The sequence below is a fragment of the Trachinotus anak genome, unplaced genomic scaffold, assembly GCF_046630095.1.
Source record: "Trachinotus anak isolate AG129_WGS33_773 ecotype Australia unplaced genomic scaffold, CSIRO_AGI_Tana_v1 ptg000026l, whole genome shotgun sequence".
NCBI lineage: Eukaryota > Metazoa > Chordata > Actinopteri > Carangiformes > Carangidae > Trachinotus > Trachinotus anak.
In genome coordinates this window covers 1,436,235-1,456,484 of record NW_027273877.1, presented here as the reverse complement: position 1 = coordinate 1,456,484, position 20,250 = coordinate 1,436,235, and the positions used below count along the sequence as shown (strand labels likewise).

General features: G+C 39.9%; 1 protein-coding gene across 2 annotated transcripts in view; it reads right to left on the bottom strand.

Moving 5' to 3' along the window:
• Window positions 1-20,250, bottom strand: part of LOC139609772 (inactive dipeptidyl peptidase 10-like) — a 44,852-nt gene that overhangs the window by 23,892 nt on the left and 710 nt on the right. The window contains exons 2-4 of one of the 2 annotated variants that reach the window (XM_071464738.1): window positions 20,159-20,245; window positions 9,221-9,335; window positions 8,566-8,661 (exon numbers count right to left, since the gene is read on the bottom strand). In XM_071464738.1, coding sequence (XP_071320839.1) covers window positions 8,566-8,661; window positions 9,221-9,335; window positions 20,159-20,245 — 298 coding nt within the window. Of the gene's footprint in view, window positions 1-8,565; window positions 8,662-9,220; window positions 9,336-14,379; window positions 14,655-20,158; window positions 20,246-20,250 lie in introns of those variants that run through there. The other variant, XM_071464739.1, reaches the window with a different exon arrangement.

Sequence of the window (20,250 nt, the reverse complement as noted above, 5' to 3'; positions counted from 1 at the left end):
TGAATGTTTATATTTTTATCGGACCACTCAGAAAATAGTCAGCCAATAAGAACAGAGGTTCAGAGTGTGTAAAATATGGGACCTTTAAAATGCCGCCAATCAGCAGGCAAGGTCGGATACATGATGATGAATGTTATTTCTGTGGGTGTCAGCCCCCACCCCCTCGATTTCCATAACATTCAGAGTCTGTCAATTCATCAGTCGTCACTCTGAACTCAGCTGCCTGTCCACAGGGAAGATTTGTAATTCACATAAATAGCCATGCTAGCTGGCACATATCTACACACACACACACACACATTCATGCTTGTCCTGGATCTCTTCTATCACACTTTGGTCATAGCAGCACCTTCCAGACCTGCTGCTGTCACATTACTTCACCTTACGTGTGAGATGTGAAATCTTGCAGCAGATATTGTGGCAGTTTCAAACAAAAGCAGCGTCTCCTGCAGAAACTACAAAGACCCGCTGTCTCAGACATTTGCTGGAAATCATGAAAACGAATGGATTTTTCACTCCAGTAGGATGAACATCGCATTTATATGAAGTCACCAGCTGAAGCAAGAGACTCAAAACTTTTAAAAATGCATTTTTCTTATTTTTCAAATGTTATTATTAATCATTGTAAATATAATATTTTGGGGTTTTAGACTGTTATGTGTGTATTTTCTGACCTTTTATAGACCAACTGATTAATTCCATAGTCAAAAACAATCATCAAATTAATCAATAATAAAAATAATCAGTATTTTGTTACTTAAGTTGTCCTTAACACCACAGGATTACATGCGTTTATGGATGAAATTGTATATTTATTGCAGTGAGTGTACTATATTGAGAACAACAACAACTGCAGGTCATTAAAATATGAAAATACACACAACACATAAAATACAGTGCACAAAATTTAATAGTCCCTTCTTGTACACATGGGAACATTTTTATTTAGTTGTTTTCTTGCTTTCAATGCCCTTTCACTTTAGTTTACACATTTTCCACAAGCAGCAAAGCACCTGATAAACAAGTTAGATAGAAATAAATTTTGGTGCAAGTCAGCCTCCCTTGTTTCAGTTTTTCTACCCATCCTTGACAAACTGAACTAGGAGCAGCTGCGCTCCGCTCCCTCTCCTTCCTGATGAACTCCTACAACTCATTTGGAGAAAATTTGTGGCTGATTGCAGGGGAAGGCAATCACTCACTGCTGCACGAGGAGAGACAGCTCTCAGCCTGACTGTGCTTTAATAAAGACGCAGGAAAAAAAGGAAAACATGGACTCACGTCGTTAGAGGCTGATGGCAAACTTCATGTGGAGAGTGCATCAAATGAAAGAAAAAAAAAGAAACATGACTCAAATTCAGTAGAAACATTTTCTAAAGTGAGTGCCGCCTCAAATTGAGGGGATGTTTTTTATTGCTCAAGGAAAGTATGAAAAGCTGTAATAGACTGGTAGCTCTCTTGAGAATGTTTGATTTTTGACCAGTTTTTGGTCCTTACGTTTCCAAACTTTGTTTCAAAACTTTGAACATCTAGTGGCTCTAAGCTCAATAATTTCAAAGGTCCCATCCAGTCAAAAGGTAGATGTCCATGTGTTTTTTGATTACAAAGCAGGTCTAGTTTCTATATTAATACTGTGAAAGTATCAAAGCCTCAGTCCACAGAGAAATGCACACAGCCTGTATTCAGAAACTGAGCCTCAAAACAAGGCGTCAGGACTTCTGTAGCTTTGTGATGTCACAACAAACAAGCCACGCCCACCTGGACCCACCTTCCAACCTTGTAGGATTTGGTTTCTCTGTGTTTACTCGGGGGAGGAGGGTGTTTTGTATTTGCGGAAGCCGATGAGTCATAGAAGATTTACAGGGGATCTATTGGGGATATATTGTATATGTATTGTTTCCTGTCTCTATATGATTTATTTATTAAACATAGTATGATAAATAATGCATCACTCAGTTTTTCTTATTCATATTATTCATACAGGTCACTGCTAAAGACTGTTGTTCGTAGAAACCTCATCAGCCCAGCAGCCATAACACACTCTGATTTCATACACACACACACACACAACACACAACACACACACTGGCTATCTTTCTCTCTTATGTAAGTACCTGGATGTTTTCTTCACCCGCGGGTTAATCTGATGTAAACAAGCTCTATGTTACATTAACCATACACTAAGAACACACAATATAAACAACGACTCCATGAATAATTCGCTCACATACAGTTCAACGGTGTCCCTATAAATACACAGCATATAGGAATGTCAAATTAGATACAAGCAATGAAACCGTCTCCATATAAAAGCGGTTATATGGCTCCCTTTGTAACATGAAAAATCAGTGTAGCATCCATAATGAGGATGATGATGATGCAAGAAAATCATTTATAAGCAGAGGGAGCAGTGTGGAGCACCGACAGAGCTGCTTCTACACAGCGCTTCACCAAAGCCTGCAGAGACTACGCAGCATGACACACAGTATTTATCTGTTTTTTTTTATTATTCTGAAGTTCCTCTCTGCTGCGGAGCATATTTATCACTGTGGTTTTTCTCTGCTGCAACTATCAGACAATTCTGATCAATCAGCGTGAGCCTGCGACATTGATATCGTCTTATCTTTTGCTTCATTTCATTTTGTGTCTTCTTTTGAGAATAAACATAGAGAACAGCAAATTACAGTCTCAACAGACCAGAACAGAACAAAACCAATCGCAAGATGATCCAAAGAAAAAAAGGAAAATAAATGTCTACACTCCAGCCATAATCTGGACCCGAGAGACACATTTACGAAGTGGCCTCCTCCTCCTTCGATTCCCATGTGAAAACAGCAGTCTATGTTGTCTCTATTATCCATGACCGCTCCACAAAGTGAAGCTGTCATTACTGTAACCATGACAACAAAGATCGTCTAATGTCGAGGAAGTACTTATTTTAACCCAAATCACCATCTTTTCCTAAACCTAACCGAGCCATGACCTTTATTATAGTAACCATGGCAACGAAGTTCGGTACGCCTCTCAGGGTACAGTCCTTGTGTTTATTATTGTAACCATGACAACCAAGGGAAAAAAATGACCTATATGGTTCTTCAGGTTGGAAGACTTACAGGATTGATTATAGGAGGAATAAAAACATCATATATCTGGGATAGTGTACATTCTTTCAAAAAAATCCTTCAGTGATTTGTTAATCTGCAACAACATATCGAATTATTTAATTATTTGTGTGAAATCTTAAAATCTCTTAGAATAATGAACAACAATCTGATATATTTATAATGTATAAATCTATAAATGAGGATGAAATAAAAGGAAATTGGCTGAAATGGAAAATTTAATCCTGCTACGAGATGTTCAGCTGTTGGTAGATGAGATGTATATATAAAAAAAAAGTCATATACTGTTTAGTCCAAACTTTACAATCAAAACGTTGATAAATACTGGCCCGGGTCTGTTTGATTTTATGGTGTCACCCTGCTGCGTTCATGTCACATGGGCCGGTTGGTAGAGATGGGAAATATTCCCATGTTCACGACCTGTGAGCGTTTGCGTCATTTGCACATGTTGTATTGTACGTTTGAGTTGCACATGCTCTAAAACTATGGTTGTATCAATTTTTCTGCCAATACTCCAGATCTGATCCTTCTCAGACAACAGGATGTGAGCGTGATCACATTATTTATTTGCATTCATCCTTTGTGTGTGTGTGTTAGCACAGGAGGAACGTGCCGTGTGCGGTCAGGAAACAGATTTGGGCACTGATGTGTTTGATTGTTTTGCTCTGGTTTTCTGATGGGACTGAGATTAAATATTATCTTGATGATATTCAGGTCTTGTTTGGCAGGAACTGAACTCAAGGAGCTGCAATCTCAGATGTTAATTTTTTTATATTATTTCGTTTATTTTTTTAAGTGTTTGGGCGTGATTTCTGCATCCTGAGGGTATGAGAGGCTCATCATGAATTTCATTGCCTCTTCCTTTGTTTCACTCAATTTATCAACAGTCTGGTGTTTCTTGAAGTACTGTAATAAGAGATCTGATGTAAGTGTCCCTCATGCTATTAAATTAAGGTGGGCAGCTATTGAAGCCTGGCTCGGATGTTAGAGGAGAGAAGAGGAAATGAGTTGGGGGAGCTGTCAAGGAAGCAATTTCCATTACAGACATGTTTGAATTACACCCACTACACCTGCAGGAGGCCCAACAGTAAACTCGGGCCCACACTCTCAGCTTTCATCACACACAGTCGACGTTAGATTTACGCCACACAACATGTCAGACGGTAATTTCCCAACCTCGTCATCAATCTCAACAAAACAGCTAATGGGACGGCTGACCCTGTTGGGCTGAAAAATTCAATATTGTGGTGCTAAAAAACTCACCTCTCACTCTCTTAGGTGACGTAATGCAGCCTCTGTCACACCTGAGCTAAGAGCTACCTGTGATTCCTCAACATTACGGTTAATCAATCATGGCATCATTATTCCATCGGACCTGCATCCAGCATCCAGTGATAAAAAGACACTTTCTTACATTTTGGATTATTTTAATAGATGAGACGTTTCTCTATTGTAAAAATTAATGACTTTTTTAAATATACATCCACCTGACCTGTAGGTTTTGCTCAGCTTATAGGATGCTAAGAAGATTTTCCAGCATTTCTCTCTAAATAGAGTTTACAGGCTACTCGAATGTTGGATTTCTTTTCATCATATAATAATTTCTTATTTATTTTTGACAGAAAATATCTCTAAAATCTGTTGTGCGCTCATGACACACAAATAATCATGCGATCACTGTTTATATAAAATATTGATTATAGCAGCTTTTAACACAACGTACTGTTCAGTTTTTTGTAGTAGAACTGAAACAGCTTTGGTCAGATCAGTCGTGACGCCTGAATCATGTTAAGATCATTCATGTGTCCCCACTTTCAGGGAGTGAAATAAGGTCCTCACAAGCACATGTATACATACATCTGTGTGCATGTGTGTGTGTGTGTGTGTGTGTGTGTGTGTGTGTGTGTGTTAGAGGCCATCCCAACCAGCGCCCATAATGAGAAGCCACAGGCCACAGGACTAGTCATTAGTATTATCTCCCTGTGGAAGGGAAGGACACAGCAGGCAGTGGATCTCTGCCTCATATCCAGAGCAGGGAAGCCATCTCTCACTGTCTCCCTCTCCCTCCACTTCTGTCCTTGTGTCTCTCCTCCCTCCTATTATACCTTCTGTCACTCCCGGCAAATCTCCAGAAAGGTGTTATGGAGAGATTTAGTCATCTATGCCCCTGAATTTACCATTGAAACAATAATTTAGCTGTCATGCTGTCAACAAACCACTATGATTTTCTTTTTTTTTCTGTTCAGCTCTTCAGGCTATAGCTGCTATTTACTTTCTCTCTCTTCCTTCCTCAGATGCAAAAACAATCTGTCACACTGTCAAGGAGCCGGTTAAACAACACGGACAGTTCCGATTCTCCACATTTTGACTCGAACACGAGCGAGAGCATGTTGTACGACGTGGAGGGATGGTGCTCGGTCACAGATCAAGGTTGTGCCGTATCACCTCCGGCAGAGTACATCTTATGTAACATGGGAAGAAAATGTGGCGGGGTGTCAGCAATATGACCTGGAGCAAAGATTGTGGAGGAGAAAGGTCAGTGAACTCAAATAGAGGGATGTGATGGAACAACAACAGAAAAATATGGTTGGAGAGATGTGAATTTACTGCATTTCACTCCACTTTTGGCCACAGTGACTGAGATTCCTTTCACATATAACACATACAGTAAGGAGAAAATTGGGGTTCAGTGTCCTGCTCAAGGACACGCTTACAAAACCCTATAATTAATGGCTGACCGCTCTGCCACCTGAGCTACAGACGACCTCTAACAACCAGATTGGGACTCCGGTGACCGCGGGATGTGGTTGTGTCACTTTCCAGAGACCTGTTGCCCTTCTAGCCATTGTGCTGTCTAACATGCAGCTCTTACCAGATCTACTTGAATGTTGGACGCATTAAATTCACTTGTGGATGTATAAAAATGCAGATATTCACTGATAATTGGCTTGAAGTTAATGTTGAATCATGCATTTCATTTGTTACTGACTTTGTCTTACTCCAGAATAAACAACATCTGTGCATGGAAACTATGGTATGGTTACGGTTAAGGAAAGTCTGCAGTTATTGTGAATGAACTATGGTTAAGATATGATTATAGTCAGTCCACTAAAACTCTTGATAAGGAAATAATTGCAGTTAATGAAAAGGTGAATGTTACATTCGCATTTATTCATTTATCAGATGCTTTGTGGGTCTGTGACTGGGTACGAAGTCCAGTCTGCTGCAGATGTTTTTTCCTGCAGCTTGTACACATTATTCAGGAAATATAGATACAAGATGACGTGAGGTAGTGTAGTAATTAAACAGAGTAAAGCATCTGTTAACACATTTGCATAAACAGCAAGCATGTATTCAAAATGCTATAAGATGATAAAGAATGTTCCCTATTTTTTTTTTGTTCTTTGCTAATTTGCTGACAACTTGTCAACAAGCACTATATCATTATTATTATTATTGTTGTTATTATTATATTGCTTCAATCTGGTTTATCACAGGGTGGGAGGATTCTGACCCTGAGTAACTGTAGGCTGCCCTGCTCTTGATCAACATGACACTGTGAGGCCATCTGTGTTTGGATATGTAGGTCGGCAGGGGTCGCTTCACTTAGCTCATGTGTTTATGTGCTAAAAGAGAAACAAAAGATGAGGGGCTGTATTCATAAACAGAAACTCCTGAAAATAAGGGGTGTGTCAAATCATTTTAGCCTTAAAAGTCGTTCTTAAGTCTGAGAAAAGTTAGAGGCAATCCAATTATGGAACCCCCGAGTGTTAAAATCAAATAAAAAAGGATAAGAGTTAAATTGTGTAGAATATGTAAATGACCACCAATTCCTCAAATAACAAAATACAATATTAAAACTCTATTTGCAATAGTGAAATGTTATTTAATGTTATCTATTTGGATAACATTTTAGATATTATCTGTTTTAGATAACATTGCAATGCAATATTCATTTAATTTTAAAGCTGCTTTAGTCAATATTTTCTATTATAGTAAAATTATAGGATTAAAAAAAGCTGTGAGGACAGACACAGCAGACAGACACAGTTAAAGACCAGCTGGAGACATCATTTAGCAGCTAAAGAGACAGATATTTCCCTCAGGAAGTGGTGGAGACCAAAAAATGAGCTAAAAGAGTGGGAATATACTGGACTTTTCAACACCACTCCAAATCTCCCACTTATTGTGCGTGGTACATAAATGTAGCACTTCATCCAGAAATGGACAAACAGATTCTGGGAGACACACTGAAAATCCAGTTGAATTTAGGTATCGTTTTTGCCAATTTGAAGACCTAATTTTCAGCCTCCACAGAAATTCAAGGCATCAAGCTCGGAGCAAAAAATTACCCTCGACAAGCGCAGTTGTCTCAGTGATAAGAGGGGATAGACGTTAAAACACGCTGTGTTCAAACCAGCTGTCGAATCTGAAACTATTTTGAATTTCTGTAGGCGACAAGAAGCAGCCAGACACGAACAGCTGTTCCATCCAAACTAAACAACACCTGAAAAAAGAGCAAATTTGTTTCATTTTGAGAAGATTAAATACCAAACTGCGTCTTAGCCACCTTCTGGAACTCATATACAGTTCCTCAAACGTCACCTCCCTACTTTCTTCTCAAGGTCGCACTGTTTTGTTTTCCCCTGTTATACCGTCATCGCACATCATCCTCACCTCCTGATTCTCTTCCTGAGCTACATTAAGTTCACCTCCACATCTTTTTCCACACAGACATCAAATACATCAGAGGCGTTTCAGTATCTGAGCTCTTGCTTTTACGTCCCCATCAAACATCAAACTTAAACATCATCAGTGAAGCGTTTATACATGAAAAACTACTTTCACTGGATTCATTTCCAATAGTTTCACTGCACCGAGTTTTGGTGTCTCATTTTCTTCATGTCTCTCTTTGCACAAATATTCCACACACTGGAGGAAATCCATCATGGAGGAGGCATGGAGACCAGTCTCTACACCCACAATAGCCAAAAATCACACAGACTGCAACACAGATAAAAGACAAGGTAGCACCAGAAAAACCATCCATTTCTTTCTTTGCTTCACTTTTCTGCAGAGCTCACCAAGGCTTTTAAAAAAACTTTTTTAATAACGCAATTTAAGACCCTCTCCACGATCAAACCAGTGGGAGCAATGAGGCCTACTGTCATTTATTACGTGTATGAATTTATTGACATTAATATCACATCATCATTTGTCAGTACTCCCCAGCTGTATATAATATAATTCTTGTATAAAGATGATGGATACAGATCTGATGGTGCCACTGAAAAAGGAATCACGATTCACAGATTTTCAACATACCACAAATGTCTGTATATAAATGGACAGAGGAGAGTATGAGCGAGTGTCTCTCTCTGTTCTTCTATTCTTTTTATCACTGTGTGATTTATTTATTTTATTTTTTTGCTGATGTAGAACTCACCACTGATCCAAGAGGCCTCAGGGTCATGAACACTGAACTCTGGTTTATACAGATCTGCAACAGTCAGTCTGGATTTGCTGCTGCCAGGGACCTCCACTGGGAAAAGATACAATCAAATCCACTTTATTTTCACAGATTTATCTCTGAAGAAAAAAGGACAAAGCAAAGAGAAAGTCAAAAGCAAACACTGCGTCGATACGGTGCCTGAAAAGACATCTGAAGATTTGAGATTTTCTGATTAAAGTCAAACAAATAGGAGGAGAGAGGCAGGGAAAAATCATTGGTAAAGATGCAGCGATTATACATATTCATCTGTTTACTTGTGCATGAACGCACATATGACCATCACACAAACACAGACACACCCTGGAGTCGTGTAATTCACGTTTCATTATATTTCACAAGAGATTTCACTGCAGCATGTGACACTGTCATACATGTTCAAATGCATCACAGAGCGACTTTAAATGTATAAATTTAAGCAGAAATTAAAAAAACGATCAAACATTACCACTTACTAATATATAAAACATGATGAAGCATTGAAATGTAAAAACGTTTTTGCAGTGATATTTTGCAGGAGGCCCCCTTCCCAAACAGGGAATTGTGTTTTTCTATAATCTTCACTTCCTCTGTCTCTTGACAGCTGACATACCGGGTGTGAGGACGACCACAGACATGGTGATGAGTGAGCAGACCACCACGATGACCAGCAGAGAAATGGCGATGCCCTTCCAGTTCCTCTGCGGCGGGCTGACGTCCACAAACTCCTGCAGACACACACACACAGAAAAACAAACCATCAACACTGTAATTCTGAATTCATGCTGCAATAACAGTCTCCACTCTACTGATTTCAGGATTTGGGATTTGTTCCCATTAAGGCACAAGAGCATTAATGAGGCTGATGTTGGGTGTTAAGGTCCATCCTGATGGTGGGGGATGAGAACATTCAAACTCTTCCACACCAAACTGGGAAACCGTTTCTGTTTGGATCTGGCTTTGGCTGTAGCTCAGTTCAGCGGCTGCATCCTTTGGAGTGACTAGGCTGTCCCATTGCAAAGGCTCCTTCAAATGCGGCGTGCAGCCTTCTTTTACTGGGCAATGAAGGATCCGACAGGTGGATCCATCACCTATCCCAAGATTCATTGCGCAACAGTGATGAAAACAATATGGCAACAAACAATACCAACAGAGAGCTAACTCTGATGACTTTTTCCTCCAGGAACATGAAGAGTAGAAGTCCTGCATATTGTGTTAGTCCTGTCTCTGAGTTAAGCTTGTTTCAGGCGGGTTTCCATATAACTGCTTGGATGTATCACTCCCGATAGTGTACATATACATCTTTACATGACAAAACATGACAAGCCTGACCTTTTCCTCTGATGTGCCCAACTCCAGTGGCAGAGCCTGGTGTGTTCCCAGTCTCTGATTTACTGCTTGTTTGCAAACAATAAAATAGTCCATCACGAAAAAGCTGAAAGCCTCTGACAAAACAGGCTATTCTTCACAAAGCAGGTATTGACCTTACACTGCTGGCTACTATCATGACGCCACAGATAGGTCACACCTGAGGTCCTGTAACTCCGCCTGCCTCCCCTGCTCCCCTACCTGCATGTTCCCATTAAAATGAAACATGACGTTCAGAAACAGATTCATCATGTAACCTTATCTCTGGCTGTGCATCTGTCCATGTTCACACCAAACCAGAAATCATCTGCTTTGGCTGCTGTGTTTATCATCAGACCACTCCCTATCAGCAGCTGTCTACAACTATAATTAAATTACACTTTAATTATTTACTGTTCACTAGTGCAGTTAATAGCAAAGTTGAACAAGAAAACGATCATCCTCTCAGCAGTAACAGCGAGTTAGCACTGTTTGGTTTCTCAATTTTATTATGAAAGGTCCCATATTGTACAAAGGTAGATGTCCATGTGTTTGTGATTATAAAGCAGGTCTAGGTTCTATATTAATACTGTGAAAGTATCAAAGCCTCAGTCCACAGAGAAATGCACACAGCCTGTATTCAGAAACCGAGCCTTAAAACCAGCCGTCAGGACTTCTGGAACTTTGTGATGTCACAATAAAGCAGTCACCACTCTCAGCCACGCCCCAAGCCCCGCCCACCTTGACCAATCATCCAACCTTGCAGGATTTGGTTTACTGAGTGTTTACCTGAAATCTGCAATATTTTTATTAGATCACTCAGAAAAGAGTCAGCCAATCCAGAGACTCAGATCCTCTCTTCTGATTGGCTGACTGACCTGTTGTTACTAAAGCTCCAGAGAGAAGCCTGAGAGAGGAGATGTAAAACTACACTGAGATGGTTTTTGGAAATAGAAACAAAAGGGTAACAACTTTTTCAAACTAATTGCAACAGAAATCAGAAAACTATGGATTATTTCTACCATTATTGTTCATTGTTTGAACATACATACATGTTTTTATATGACAGAAGCTGTAAAATATGGAATATACATGAAAAATATTCTACCAATGATTCAAACAGACTTGTTAGCATTCGTCTCCAGTATCTAACTACCAGATGGATTGATTTTTGAATTTGCAGTCTGGCTCTTCTTTTAACTGGACAGTGAAAGGAGACAGACTCTGATGCAGCTTACACTCATCCTGTCTCCACAGCGGTGATTATCCCCCATCACAGAAAAGCTTTTGGTTTTACAGGAAAGGGAAACACTTTGGCTTGACGCAAAACATAATTTGAGGTTTTGATTTTTTTTTTTTTTTGCCACCTAGGTGATGCTCTTATTTGCAGCAAAGATAAAAAGTTTGCTTTAAGACTCTTGTACAACAAAAACATTTTTATGTGATGACACTGCCAACCTGGCCAACCCTACTGTCTCAGTCCTGCCACTCTCCATTCACCCACCACATGTCCCCAGACTTTCCTCCCTATCCCAGTCACCTGACTGCCAGAGCCACCTGCTCACCTGTCTGTTATTCCCACTTCCACACCTGTTTTTCCTCTCCCTGATCTACTCCCTGGTGTTTAAGCCAAGCCCTCTTTCTCAGTCAGTTGTCAGCATGTCTGCTGATGTCTCCCTGTGTCTCCCTGTGTGTCTGCTACATGCATGTGGTAGCATGTTGTCTGTCTATGCCTGCCTACCTGTCCATCCATCTGTGTGTTAGCCTGGTCCTCATCATTTTATCTATTAAAGTTCCTCCACTGTACCGGCCTGTATCTGTGCTCCTACCACCTGACACTATTCCAGGTCACATCATGTCTGATCTTTTCACTCTCCCTTCAGCTGTGGATGATGGAAGTTACCCTGAGCCAAGACTTTAATGGTGCTATATGTGAACTTTTACCTCGATTACAACTCATGAAAGCTGACTAGTTGCTCTCTTTTTTTGAGCCATGCACTCTTCAGTGTGATTGTGCTCCATGTGATTAAAAATTGGTGCCGTTACCTGTAGCTGCTATTCATGTTGCATTCACCACTGCTAGATGTGACAAGACCCAATCAGGAGGCAGCTGTCTGAGTGATCATTTCCAAAAGTCTGCACTTCTGCTCATCCAGACTACAATGAAAACTTCAAATGGGTCCAGCAGCATTTCCAAAAGTCTCTGATTTAGGGGCTTGAAAACTCCGGAGCAGTGTGGACACCAGGCGAACACGTGGCAAAAGTGATTTATTTCAGAAAGAGACAACTGCTATTTAAGAAAAAGGATAACTACTGTAGTGCACAGCCTTCGGTTTCAAACACTGACTGCTGAAGAACATCATACAGTATAGAGTATAGTACAGACTTTAGTGTAGATGAGGGATTATTATGATAAAACCGTTTTGAATGAATGTGTCAGACACTGCAGCTAAGAGGCACAAATGTGCCCAGAACAATCTGTATCACATGGACCGCTGGTGAGATGGAAACTGTTTAATTAATGAAGCAGGAAAAACAGATTCTCACACACGCAGACACACACACGCATGCACACACAGACACACACGCAGACACACACGCAGACACACACACTCAATGCATGCAGAGAATTAGCTCCGAGATGCTGAACTAATACTCAGAGAAGTCGATGGCCCAGTGGTGTGCAAAGGATGCTCTACCCACTGCTGTGCATGTGTGTGTGTGTGTGTGTGTGTGTGTGTGTGTGAGAAGCAGGCTTTAGCAGACACAGTTCACTGCAACAGTCTGTTGATCCGACTCACTTCAGTGGAAAGTAAAGCAAGCGGGGAGTTAGAGTGTGTGTATCAGTGTTTGTGTTTGCACGTTTGTGTGTCAGCAGTTGTGTTTGTGAGTGTGTGCTTGAGACAGTGAGAGGGATAAAAACACACACAAAAAAAAAAATCTTTCTATGGGCTCCGATGAGACTGAACAAACCCATTAGACTATGCTTATTTAGTTTAAGACTGAGAATTACAAATACAAGCATTTTTAACTTGGCCGTCACTGGTCTGGCTTAAAAAACTAAACAAATTTAACCAATTTCACTTCAAGAGGCTTCAAACTAAGACTACGAATGGGACAAAAACGTAATTGGAACTGCACATTGAAATTTCTGCTCACAGTCCACAGAAACACAATGGATCCAGGACAAAAAAAAATCTATTTAACTGTATCTGTCCGAACACAAAACATCAGTCTGCACCAACCAATTACAGCCAAACAGCCAGAAAAGTACATTTTCTACAAAAACTCAAAATAAACTGTGCTTTTTTGGAACAAATAGACAGTCCAAACTGGCAGAATATCTGGGCTCCATGGGCAAACAGAAAACAGGAAAGACTTCAGTACAGACTGGTGGACGAAGACAAACCTGGCAACCAAGAGAAAACAGGTAGAGCAGACACTTTCTGCCTCTCTGAGCCAAGTTCCTCACCAAAATAAATCTGTTATAAGTTCTCGGCTCTTTAACTCAATGAGACTAATTGAAAACACAAAATTCAATATTTACCTGAAGGAAGAACTGACACAGAAGCAGCAAAGTGTATCACAGCACAACAACAGGAAAACAACACAGCGAGCTATATAATAAAAAATATAATAACAGTGAAGTAGTAATCCAGTATATAATGTTTAATAATGTTCTGTATAAGGTAAATAGGTGAGTTACAAGGTCATTTTCTACATCCTGCTTTGAATTCTCACCATACAGTATTCTCCTGTCATGCTTTGCAGTGTCCAGACGCAGACTGCACTTCTTCTTCTGTGAGAGATAACGACTTTTATCTGAGCCTCACATCACACAATATGAGATTACACAGCTTCAGTTCTCACACCTGCTCAACACACACAACAGCAAGAACAAAAAAAAAAAAAAAAAAAAAAAGCCTCTGCAAAGGATCAAAATCTGACTTCCTGAGGACAGAAGTCACAACTTTGAGGAGGAAAACTGGAAACTGCTGAGACTGAACTAATACCTGAGAAATCCACTCAGTTTACAGCGAAAAGTGACAAATCCACACAGTTATAATCACTTCTGTTTGAATTCTGTTATTCTCATAAACAAGAAGGAATAAAAAAAGAAAACTGTCATTAATTAAAATTACATGTTTACATTCAACATGAAGCAGAAATACTCCTGAGTTGTCATGAGTTGTTGCCTTCACCTTACTCTACTTTGCTGTATTATATTTTTTCTTATTTTTTTATCATCTCCATAACATAATAATAATAATAATAATCCTGTAATAGTCTATTGGAAGTGAGCAGCATCCAGAAACACAGTTTTCACACTGTCCTTTGGGCTGACTGTCGCCTGTCCACGCAGAGCAGATTTATCTCCTCACAGCTCAACAAACAGGGAACAAACGTGTGATTATTTCTCTCTACCTCATCCTGCTGCGCCTCTTTCGGCTTCTTCTTGGTCGGGTCTTTGGACGCTGTCATTGTAGCCGGGTCACGGTCCTGTTTCTCAGCCTGAATCCAGCCGCTCTCCCCCCGGTAATAACATTCAGACCAGTCGGCGCGTCAATTTAGCAGAAGCAGCGGCAAGCTGGACGGGATCAATACGAGGACGGCTTTCCGGTGTGGCTTTCAAAATAAAGGCCACTTCACAAGCTGTGTTGAGGGTGTTTGTATTTCTTGTAAAAGAAATCAGTAGCCTATTGTAAGTACTGTTTAGTTTCTTAATTGGTTAATTAACTGTCTTGTCTTCGAAATGAATAAAATACTGAATACTGCCCATTATAATTTCCCAGATCCAAAAATGACGTCTTCAGGTGTAGTGTTCTGTCCAATCAACAGTGGGCTTTTATTTTTCTAATTACTACAAACATCCTGTGTCACATTACATCTTTCTGGCTCACTAAGACATCCATTGTCCACATTTTTTGCTGTTAAATTAAGACATAGATCTCTCCATCCCTGCATCCCTCCATCTCTGTAGCACTGTCCATGGTGCTGAAAATTACAGGAGGGGTCATCAGTGTTTTTCTATCTTTGAATGGAAATACTGATGGTACTGTTGCCTTTGAGAATGGTTTATTTATTCATTTGAAGCACACTGTGTCTATAACAGTGCTAGAGTTTTGTGTTTGAGCCCCAACTCATTCATTTCGTTTAGTCGTACACAGGCATGTTTCAAATATTTACTTAAAGTCACTGGGCCAGTATATTAAACAATTAATTAAAACTGTGGCAAGAAATTAAAGCAATCTAAAACTTCAACTCAGTCATTAGTTTAACTAAAAATCATGCATGTGGTTTAATTAGCACTCTGTTTTGCTGACAAATTATGTAACACATGCCTCCACTGAATGAAAAATTACTGCATTATGCCATTAGAATTTGCTCGTGCCTCTAATAGTGAACTGTGCAACCACATTTATGGTACTTTTAACTTAGATATTTTAAAACAATAACACACTGATCATTTTCCAACAGCCCAACAGGCTTCTATGCTAACCACTGCTATTTATAGTTTTCTAGTGAATTAGTGTTAGTAAAGCAGTCTAATATTCTCTTAGGGAGTGATAGTGTGACTGTGTGTAGCTCTTTGTGGTATTTTTACCTCTGATGATGTCACTTTACTATTTCCACTGTATCACTTCAGGGACTAAAAGCCCTTCTGTAACATCTAGTATTAGAATATCACTTGGAAATAAATGATAGGATTATAGCTCTGCATGTCATTGGACCGAGGCTTCATCTGAAATCCCTTCTGAGGAGAATGAGGCGAGACAATCAAGCAGCCCAGTAACCAGCTGGCCTTTCCCGCTGCCAAGTGACTGAATGCAAACTGATAGGTGTCACAGAGAAAGCCCCGAAGACACAAACCCCACCAGCACACACTCACACACACTGTGCCCACTATCCCATCTAAAAATAATGACCACAACAGGAGGGAAAAGAAAAGGCACACACAAACGAAGATGGAGGAGTAGACGCTAAAAGACAAACCAGCCTGCGGCCTGCGAGACCAAATGCTCTCTCGAGGAGTGAGAAATGACAATAACGGCAGCAAATTTACTACTTGAAATATGTAGCAGTGTTTTGAAATAGTGGCTTGTGTTGATGATCCATGCAGCATTGGTTTTGTCGGCTAGTGCACTGTATGAAAAGATCCTTGGCCTTGGGATGCTCAATATTGGTTGGGTTAGTTCTTACATGCTTTTGGTGCAGCACCCTCCAAACTCTTTATGTGGAGTATGTCTTTTACTACAGCCCCAGGCACACCACTCCCACATGTAGAGAAATCCAAAGCTTCACAGGCCTGCTGTGCCACCACATGATTGGACGACCAGTGGAAGGGTTAAGTTAAGGCTCAGGGTTAGGTTTCTGATTGTTATCTCTCTGTTTACAAGTGCAACAGAGAGAATCAAAGCTTTGCTCTACAGCCCAACAAAGCAGTTTTATTCTCCCGGCACACATACAGCATGATAACTGATCAGGTTGTCAGCTGATATGTCTGTTGGGTCTCCGCTCTGATTCACTAGCTTACTCCTCTTCATTGGAAATACATGACATTGTTATAGGTGGCAGTTACACACTGGTGCAGTGAGTGAATCATCTCTGCCAAACAAAGATTAATTAGTGCTTCTGTAATGTTAGAATTATGAGTATTATGAGTAGCATTGTATTATGGGAAGTGTGGAATTCAGTGTTTTTGGAGCCTGACCCACATTAAAAAGTTATGTAATCACTTTTCTCTGATCACTGACCACTTTTATTTTTTTAAATCTGTCTCTTGCAACTTTATGGAAATGCAGGACTAAGTAGTTCCCCCTTAAGACTCTGAGATTTTCCAATAAGTGGTTGCCTACTGCATGTTGCTGTTTCAAAGATCTTACTATGCTATTACAGAAACTAATCCTGACTCACAGCTTTATCTAATTTCACACCTTAAGAAATGAAATACATGTAATATTTTTTTGCAAAATCTAAATCTTATCTGGAAATATTTCATCCTGTACTTATGATCAGAACTTACACAAGGTGTCTCACCTTCAACTGTCATAAAGAGTGCACAAATTAAAATATGCTACTTGTTTTTCACTCAAAAAAAGGCAAGAAATCCAAATTAAGCTGCATCTGAAGAAAACTGGTTTCACAATCATTCCCTCTCTGCTGTCTCTTCTTCTTCACTCATTTTAAATGACTTCATCTTCATCCTCATCCTCTTACTTTGTTTTCTCCAAACCATTATCTCCAACTGCCTTTTAGAGACTAATGCAACTTCAAACTTAGAATTAAGATCTTCAAAGTTCAACTTCAAAGGTTAAGGAATGACACTAATGAGTTACAATCATGAGAGGTGCAGTTTCACAAGTGTGTGTGTGCTTGTTGGAAACTGAATGATGAAGACGGGAGGAGAGGCTCGAGGTCAATGAGCAAGGAGCAAGGCAGTTAAATGGCTGCAGATTGAAAATTCAGAGGAAAGCAGATATATATAGAGAGAAACTGAGGCTGATGGAAGTAGTGGAGGTGGTGAAGAGGGGTTGAGGTGAAAGAGAAAAGCGGCAGGGAAAGAGGAAGACGAAGGAAAAGATCCTCAAAGCTTGTGGCTGGACTATCTTCCCTTCTCCATTAAATATTTAACAGCTGGAATCAGAGACCACATGGAAATGATCTCTCTCTCTGACCTCTGCTGGTATTTGGGAAGTTCACTGATGCCCCCAAGGCAGAAATCTTCTCCACTATCCTTTCAGACCACAAGCTACTTTGTGCATCTGTGTTTGCATGTGCACACACAGTATTAGCTCAACCATTTGTGGTTGTTTGCACTCTCCATGCACGCGTATATTTGTGCAGCAGCCTTCATGCCTTTTTCTGTGTAAAACCCTGCAGACAGTTTTCATGTTTATGCTGCACTGTTCTGAACTCAACTACCATTGTTAATATGGAGACTGCAGAAACAAATTGTGTTTTACTGTCATTGGATAGGAAGTAATCCATTAAGCAAAGTTTTATGGTGTTATTGTTCTCTTTCATGATTTTGTTTCATTTGTGTGTGGTTTTTTTATTAACTATTAAGTAGTTTTAAGCTTTTCGGCCTCCTCCAAAGATTCAAGAACATCTATCACCAATTTAACTAAAGCATTTAACCAGTGGGATTAACACGAAAATGCATCACACAAAAAAAGACTAGAATGTTTCAACCAGCAACAGCGAACACTCCCAGAGGCTGTAAGCAGGCAACACTTTGTTTTAATGGGTCACAAGGCAAAACAATCGAGACCTCTTCCGCTCTGATCTCCCAACTTGTGTGGGTTTCCCTCCTGCTGTCTAATCGGGGACTGATTTACACCTGGGACGCCAGGTGAATGTAATTAACCTGCTGCCAGGATGGAAAGCCACAGGGCTCCAAGTTTGGCACCACTGAGGTTTGGTTGTAAAGTGTTTTTTTTGATAAGGAAAGGATCCTAAGTGGGTTAATTGACCCAGAAGGTTCTAAGGCAAAGTCCTGATAAGAGCAGGTTAAAGTTACAAAATACTGAGGAGAAGTACTTCACTGCTTCTCTTCCTCTCTGTACTACACAAAACAATCCAAATACACATCACTGTTTTACCATAAAACCATGTGCTACTTTAATTAAATGTGGTTGTCTTCCTTTCTATCTTTCAGGGCAATCTGAAGGGGATGAGTGTTTTTTAACTACTTGTATTCAAAATTCAGACTACAAAAGAACCCATTTATTTTCTCTTTTTTGTATATTTGTTTATTTCTAATTATTTTGACATAATGTGGTCTGTCATTTCACCCATTTGAGAAAGAAAAGTATCTGTTTTTCCTCCAGTTTCTCAAAATGAAAACAACTGCAAAAAGCCAACCAAAAATGCATGAGCTATAGCACACCATCTTTTATCTTTTCTCCATCTTCCCAGTTTGTCTTCAAAGTCATACCGGTTATAAAGGAAGGGAATTTACTCAAGGACCAACCTGTATGTAATCACAATAAAAGAAAGAAAAACGCTATACTCAGTCTTTAATGTCCCCTCCTTGAATATTAATTTATATTTCAGAGTGTTTTGCAGCTGAAGGGGCCTGAAACTCTGAACTGTGGGAATGCTTTAAAACCTCCTCAAGGCCTAAAAATCCATTTATAAAATTGTGAAATTGCAAACTGCACAGGCACAAAGACAGTAAGCTGTGAGTGGGAGTGTAGCGCTGCTGGCAGATGAAAGCCATGTACCTGCAAAACATATTAGTCATCTCCATGATGATACATATGGATATTTTCATCTATACACAGGGATTTCATAAGGTTTCCAGAGCTCAGCCATGCATAAATGAAAGAGTGAGCTTTTTAGATCAAGAATAAATAACCAAGAGTGTGTTGTTTTTACATGACAGCTATGAAAGCTGTCAGGACAAAGAGTTGGGCAAACTGGGCTGTCTGATGAATCAAGGCCATACAGAGCTGGGCAGCTTTTAGACACTTTTATAATGCATAGGATGATTTCACTGAAATATACAACTCCATTTTTAGAACTGAATTTGCATAATTTCACCCTTCTCTTTGTGACAGCATTCCTTCAATTTGCCTTAAAGCACATTTTACTTAACATAAAGCTGATGTTGAAATAATGTTGGGAATTTTTATTTTATCATCAGTATAATATTATTTTTATAAAAACAGTCAAACAAGCTAACAAATTGAAATCTAACACACCATGAACCAAGATACTATTCCAGTAGTGTATGAGGAAGAAAAACTGAATCCACTACCTTGACTTAGAAAAAAGTAGGTCAAGGTGTACTGACAGACCAAGAGTGCAGCGCTCATTAACCAGCCTGAGGTCCCGGTTGGGCTTCACCAAGCATCCAAAGACAGAAAAAAAAACCAAGTGCATGTTTTGATCGTGGGCTTTAACTGTATAATGCTTGGCCTAGAGAAATTCCTGAATCATTTTTGTTAAAGTGTTCAAATGAAGATATCCTCGTTAGTTCCAAAGTCTTCCAACGTCCAACCCAACCACTGATGGGTCTCTATTCAACGTAGGTTTGAGACTGGGTCAGACCTAATTTGGCACTGGGTCTTTGTACTCTCTTATCATTGAAAAGGACTGAATCATTTTCTTAAATTCATAATAATAATAAAAAAAGGAATTCCCACAGCCCCCTTGCAATTATGCGAACTGACATGTCATTGAACACAGTGCTGCTCACCTCCTTCTTCAGTTGGGAGTTGGGATGGTTCATTGGTATGGGTATGGGGAGGCAGGGCTGCTGAGCCTGAAGCTGCATCTGTTGGGCCTGGC